The 6931-nt window shown below is 51.4% G+C and overlaps 1 protein-coding gene and 1 long non-coding RNA gene across 2 annotated transcripts in view; one reads left to right on the top strand and one right to left on the bottom strand.

Moving 5' to 3' along the window:
• Positions 1-225: 225 nt before the first annotated feature.
• On the bottom strand, positions 226-1209 carry LOC100908063 (uncharacterized). The gene is made up of 2 exons (XR_145233.1): positions 907-1209; positions 226-574 (listed from the first exon to the last, which is right to left on the bottom strand). It is a non-coding gene; the product is annotated as an uncharacterized LOC100908063 (long non-coding RNA).
• Positions 1210-1552: 343 nt separating this feature from the next.
• Positions 1553-6931, top strand: part of LOC100901188 (RRP12-like protein) — a 5841-nt gene continuing 462 nt past the window's right edge. Inside the window, exons 1-8 of the mRNA XM_003738769.2 lie at positions 1553-1691; positions 2032-2219; positions 2325-4427; positions 4529-4716; positions 4832-5117; positions 5277-5627; positions 5717-5933; positions 6049-6307. Of these exons, the coding sequence (XP_003738817.1) occupies positions 1553-1691; positions 2032-2219; positions 2325-4427; positions 4529-4716; positions 4832-5117; positions 5277-5627; positions 5717-5933; positions 6049-6307 (3731 nt within the window). The remainder of the gene's footprint in view (positions 1692-2031; positions 2220-2324; positions 4428-4528; positions 4717-4831; positions 5118-5276; positions 5628-5716; positions 5934-6048; positions 6308-6931) is intronic.

Here is a 6931-nt window from a genome sequence, read left to right as displayed (position 1 = left end):
CGTACCCCATGGTGGAGTTGAGTCCCTGGCTCCGATCCGGCACGGGTTCGAGACTCTCTTGCAATCTCTAGTCTGCAGAGAGACTTTTGCCGAGGAGGTAGCCAACTTATTTTCTAGTCTTTCACCTACAGAGATGCAGCGTCCCCTAAGCGTCGATGAATCGTTTCTGAGAAGGTCGAATTGTCCTGATAATCGAGAGGAGAAGAGTACAACAAGTATTCTCCATTAACCGTAGCACGGGCCATCGAGCAGCTCGGAACTTTTATTGGACATGGGAGCACTTCTTGTCATGTCCATAGAACCTAGGGTATGTATACACAAGATCAAAAGAGGAACAAATCAACTTTCTCACACCTGGCGTGGGCACTAGGCCTAAATGGAAACATAGGACTGACTAAGAAGGAAAAGGTTCCTCGAACAGGAGATGGAGAACGACTCTGTTGGGTTCCCATCTTCGCAACTTTCACCTGGAGTCAGCTGGCGATGAGAGACTAAGCGTCTTTTTTAGCTTCAGCTCCGGCTGCGATCTCCTCCCCCTCGCTGGTAGCATCAGTGGAGGTAGTCGGCTTATCGCCTGGGAAAGAAAAATCATGAGTTTTAATGGAGAGTAGGGCACTTTTTGTCGAGACTTTCTCTCTGAATTGCTCCGACCATATCGGCTTCACGATATTGTCGAGGCGGAGCCGATAGTCCAGAGGATTCTGTAGGCTTCCGAAGCTCATTGAGAGTCAGGCAATAATCTTTCCCCGGAACATCCGGGATCCGATGGGCTCGACCCTCAATAACAGCAGGCGACAAGAATAATTATTGTATGACGAGAGGAGTCAAAGCTCAATGAGGTTCACCGACCGCTCGACCGCACCGACTCGGCGTAATGCCCTCGACTATCAAATGGAGGCTACTCACGTTTCTTAATTGGACAGCTCGCAGTGATTTCGATCTTCTTCTTCAATCCGAGCTTCTCCAGAAGCGGTTGCAGGAAGCGCAACAAGATGAGAACCAGCGGGATCAGAGGAGCGAGGATGCACGGAATGCACACCATCTTCGATCTCTAGAAGTCGCGGCTCGAATTCGACCTCAAGCAAGGGAAACCGATCACCGTTAGAGCACAAAAGGGTCACACGAATCGAAAAATCTCAGCTCGCTTATTCTCCTTCGGGATGACTGTCAATATGCAACGTATCCGTTGCTTTGCTTTTATTCCGCCTCAACGAGCGATCAGTCGCATCGCGGCGCGAGGACAGCACCCATCAGCGGCCCGGCGGAAAAAATTCTGCTGGCCGAGCGGCTTGGTTCGTCTGAGATAATTTTTGGCTGTACGATACATAAACTCTCGAATTAGTCCATAGGGAAAGGATGAGAATTGAATTGAGGAGAAAAACTCTTTCGATCACAGTCGCGTTCTCGATCCGAGTTCGTGATCGACAGCTGCGCCCTCTCTCCCAAACAACAGGCACACACGTGCTCCAGAGCTCTCCTGTTCTTCTGATGATATGCGGTGGTCCCGGATATCTTTCTAGTACTCCCATCCTGTAATTCGCTACCGATAGCAATGAAAATCGCGCGGAGTGCTTCGACAAAGGCCAAAAAAGGAGCCAAGTGGAAGCGCGGCGCGGCCTGTATATCGAATCCCTCGAAGAGAAGATTCCGAGATGCAGTGAAATCTGGAACGTTCAAGACAGTGGTGAAAGGTGCGTGGAAAAATCGAGTCCTTTCCAGAAACACGCCGCATAGGTTGCCGACATGGAATTACGACTCGCATGGACCCGGTATCCACTCACTCGGCTTGACGTTCCATCATTGATGCGGAGCCGGCGGAATTCAAGTCGGAAAATCAACGAAAAAAATTGTCCACGCTCCTCTGACACTAACGAGAAAAATTCCATGAAGGCCTGCTGCTTAAGTCGCGCGAAAGCGGGATCGAATCAATGTTGAATCCTCGAGAATGCTCCGTTCGGCTTCGGCGAGATTATCAGAACCCTCTGTGACGCATTCCGAGCTAATTTGAGTGATGCTTCGATTTTATTTCAGAGAGTGGTCTCACTGCCGACGCCCTATCGGTTCACAATGCCAAACTTGGCTCAGCTGACGTGAAATCGATCCTGAGAGAAAGTGAGGGAAGATCCGAAGACTCGGAAGTCGAAGATGCTCGATCTGCAGCTCTGACTTGGGCGACGGATTTCTCTGCCTGCACCAACATGTCCTTCAATCGGCTCCTGGTATGATACCTTTTCCTCGTCGTTTCTGGATCTGATTCCCGTTCCAAACGGTCTTCGATATCCTTCGGCACGGCCTAAGAAAAGATGCTTCCACATTTTCCGCAGACGAATTGGGATCCTTCGAGCGAGCTTCACAAAGAAATGCTTGCCGTCCTGGCCGCGGTTACCGAGTGCATCAAAGAGAGCAAGGGTCAGGAGACGGACTCGGAATACCTTGGAGCGCTTCTGACGTCTCTGAGTGATTTGAAATCAGACATGACGACCACCGCCAAGGTCGTCCTCATAAACATGGTGATCAAACGCGTGCCGCCGTCCCTGATTCGGCATCGCTTTGCTGACATCGCACGACAGCTCTACAAGTTGCTGGAAGAATTCGAAGACTCCGAACACAACGCGCTCCTCTGCGGCTTGATAAACATCTCGTCGTACGTTTGCAAGCAGCAGGACATCCGAGATACGTCGCAATGGACGGATCCGGAGTCGACAACGTCGATCCTCTTCACCGCTATTTTGACGTATATTTCGCACCCGAAGCCCCGAGTCAGGAGGGCAGCCCAGAAAAACATTTGTGGCATCATGCGATCCTCACCGAACCACCCGTCGGCGATGCTTTGCGGAATTTACGTCACGGACAAGCTCGAAGAGTTTCGGAAAACAGGCAACAACGCTTCGCTCTTGAGCATTCTGAACTTCCTCTCTTACGGTCTGGCGCTCCTCCCGCCGAAGAGCATCAAGTCCGTAGCGGAAAACATCCTGAAAGCGATGACTGGTGGAGATCCGTACGTCATGGCTCAGGGTCTGGTGGCGATCTCGAACATGTTCATGTACGAATCGACGCAGCTGGTCATCAAAGCCGAATTGAACGCGAAGCTTCTCAACGCGCTGTACGATTTCCAGCCCGAGGTTCATGACACTCCGCGTCTGAGCCTCTGGGTCATGGTCATGCTGAGCGCTCTGACGCATTTACACAAAGCGAACGTGAATCTGTTCGCGATGAATGTTGGAAAATTCGTCTCGGTAGCAACGAACGTTTTCCTCTGTGAGAACGAAGCGGTCCACACGGCCACCGAAAAAGTGCTCAGAGAGCTCCTGTCACTCTGCTCGGCGACGGAACAAATCATGGAAACTCTTCCGGGGAGTCAAGTGGCCCCAGCCGAGAAGATTATCGCCGCGCTCGAAGGTACTCTCAAGTACCAGTTCCACTCGGCGTGGGGCAGCATATTCGCCGTGTGGGGAACGGCATTCACGAGTCTCGCAAAATTCATCCCGGATCGACTCGTGGAAGTAATTCCAACGCTGGCCGACCTGAGAGAAACCGATGGGTTCGAATACGTCGGTCAGGTCGACCGAGCCATCGGCGCCGCCGTAGAATCTCTGGGACCCAGGAAAGTTCTGGAGAAAGTTCCTCTGAACATAACGGGAGTCAATGACGATGACAGTTTCCCGAGGAGTTGGCTCCTCCCGATCCTCAGGGACCACATTCGGGAGACGGAATTGAAGTTCTTCATAGAGTACTTCTTCCCTTTCGCTGGCAACCTCAGCAAGGCAGAAACTAAGGCGAGGAACGAAGGCAAAAAGCATCTCGAGGTCTGCTACCGAGCCCTTGGCAACCAGGTTTGGTCTCTGCTCCCGGCGTTCTGCACAAAAACTTCCGATGTCGAGGAGACCTTCCCGAAAGTAGCTCAGACGCTCGGTGTGCTCCTGAGCGCAAAGCCCGAGCGGAGACTCCCCGTGCTGTCGGCTCTGAGGAAACTCATCGCGACAAGCCCGGAGCCGGAGCGAACCGTGGGCCGATACGCCAAGAACTATCTGCCGATACTCTGTAACATCTACGTCAAGAAAGACGAACCCGAACGTTTGGCAGCGTACGATACGATTCGTTCTTTCGTGGCGGTTACCGACCAGGAACTCGCCTGTAACGTTTTCAAGACCGCAATGACTAAAATCCGGACCACCGAAGGCGACGACGCCGAATTCGTCCGGATGGCGGCGACTGACATCACGAGGGCACTTCTACCGAGGGTCACCGAAGCTGAGGGGAAAGATCTGTATGAGCATTGCATCGAAAGCCTGAAGAACGGTCCGAAAGCCATGCAGAAAAAGGCTTACCTGACTCTGGAAGATCTCTTCAGAGCCGAGTGTTGTCACGAGTTCGTCGAAAAGCAATTGGACGACCTTCAACTTCTGCTCGTGACCTCAATTTCAAAAGTGGGTTTTTACGGAAATTCTGTGCGCACCATTGGCTCAGGAGAAACGTGCCGGGCGTATATCCGAGAACAGTGGTGAACTTAGAATCCAATCTTTCTTAGGTGTCCAACGCGGCTAAAGCTCCGCGTCTCCGATGCATTAAGAGCGTTTTGTCGAGTCTGAGTTCGCCGAGCGAGAAGTTCGTTGTGTCCGTAATACCGGAAGCGGTTCTGTGCTGTCGCGAGCCTGCTGCGAAGATCAAGCAAGCTGCTCTCGAAGTGATCGTGGAGTGCGCCGACGCACTACAGAGGTCAGTAAGCCCTCATCATACGCTTTTCGATCCAAAATTTTGAGCCCTTGCTCTGAGGAAGTTCTCAGAGGTTGGTTCCAATTCGAGTACGAATATTTTCTACTCGTTCGTATAGGTGGAGTATCCCGAACGCTTTCCAGCAGTATATATCGCTACTGATGGGAGGTCTGGCCGGCTCTCCGACTTCGATATCGGCCGCGGTGACAGCAATAGCGCATTGCATACGACATTACAAAGAGCACCTCGTCGAGAACGAGCAGCTCCTGAGACAACTGGTCGAAGCCGTTTGCACGCTGGTCGTCTCACCGACAAGAGAAATCGTGAAGTCGGCGCTGGAATTCATCAAAGGACTCTTCACCCTGATCGAAATCGAACAACTCGCGAAATACGCAGACCTGATTGTGAGTTTCTCAAACTCCCCCGTAGGGTGGAACGAGATAAACCCTGGCTCTGGATAGATCGCACTAGCCGGGAAACTTGTCTACAAATCACATTCTTCGGAGGAAGGTGGTTGGATGAGTCGCTCCATTTTCATTCTCCTGTTCAATTTCCCTCCGCAGATCGAACGCGTTTGCAATATGACCGCAGATTGCGGGAGCCACTTTCGGGTCAAAGTCAAGGGTATTCTAGTCAGGTTTGTTCGACGATTCGGATTCGAGCTAGTCGATCAGATGGTTCCCGAGTCGCACAAGAAAGTGCTCAACAATATCCGGAAGATTGAGAACCGACGGAGAAAAGGAAATAGCATGGCCAGCGCGTCGACTGGAAACGACAGCGACGACGAGGACGCAAAGACCGTCCAGAGTCGTCGCCGTCAGAAAGAGAAGACATTCGAAGACATGCTGGGCTCGGATTCGGACGATGAGTCCGACCAGGATAGCGCGGCCCGAGAATCGGCGAAAAGGAAGAAGGTGAGTCACGGACAAGGCTCTCAAGAATTCTCGAAATTAGATTGGGAGCCCTGTCGGGACGATGATCTCATTTTATTCTACATCGGAAGAAACGCGGAGTCTGGCTGAAAGAAAACGAGGGAGAGATCGTCGATCTCATGGATCCGTCGGCGATGAAGAACATCTCATCGACTGATCCGGAGAAGTATCGCCAGAAAGTCGCTCAGCGTCTGAGTGCGAAGGAGGAGGCGGAGCAGGCTGGTTTCAAGCTGACCGAAGACGGGAAACTCCTCATAACGAACGACATGATCGACAAGGAGGACAAACGTGAGTTCATCCCGCTCCAAATCCCGCTTCAAATCGAACTCTATGGAATCTGGGGCGCGGAAAATCTGTATCAGAGTCCTGAATAGGTCTAATTTTCCCTTGGTGAAATCCACAGGCGGTAAGAAACGCGCTCGTGAACAAGAAGACTCGGACTTGGAGGATATCGATGACTTGCTGGGAGCTCTGAGCGGATATGCAAAGTCCTCGAAACCGAGATCCGTGAAGAGTACCAACACAATGAAGTCAGCGAAGTCGACCGCTTCCGTCGGCAACGAGTACAGGTCTAAGAAGGCTAAGGGAGACGTGAAGTCCAAAGGACAACGATTCGATCCATACGCCTACATACCGATGAGTCGGTCCACTCTCAACAAGAGGTTAGCGAACTTAAGAGCTACCCGTGCTACCTTCTCCTACAAACTATATATATAAAAATGAATGTATGTTTGTCTGTCTGTCTGTGTGTCCGCTATAGACTCGAAAACGGCCGAACGGATCGTCGTGAAAACTTAGGAGCGTGTTCTCGGAGAACCCAGGATGGTTTTAGGGGGGCAGTTCTCCGATGCGATGAGTAAAAACGCCTGAACCGATCGCCGCAAAAATTCAGGGGTGGGTTCTCGGAAGCTTCAGGAAAGTCACATGAGGGTCGTCGTTCCCATGTGATGGGGTCCCTACACCATAAAAAAAAATCAGAGGTGGCAGCAGAGCCACTACCTTGTAGAGTAGTAGAGGACGTGAAACTTCTTCGGAATGGCCATTCGTAAGACTCGAGCATCGTCATTATCCCTTTAAACTCAGCTCGTCATAGGGTGTCATTTTTGCCTCCAGGAGTTGATCTGTGCGTGTGGGAATTCCGTAGGAAGTATATGAAATTGATGTGCCGTAAATTTGCTATCTAAAGACAGTGTCGATCGGTGTAGAAGGCACGGAGCTGCAGGGCGTAGAAAATGGACAAGTTTCGTCACACTTTTGGTGAAATCCTAGGCCAACCTTTTTAAAGA

The sequence above is a fragment of the Galendromus occidentalis genome, unplaced genomic scaffold (genome assembly GCF_000255335.2).
Source record: "Galendromus occidentalis unplaced genomic scaffold, Mocc_1.1 scf7180000076319, whole genome shotgun sequence".
Classification (NCBI taxonomy): Eukaryota; Metazoa; Arthropoda; class Arachnida; order Mesostigmata; family Phytoseiidae; genus Galendromus; species Galendromus occidentalis.
This window is presented reverse-complemented; position numbering and strand designations above follow the sequence as displayed.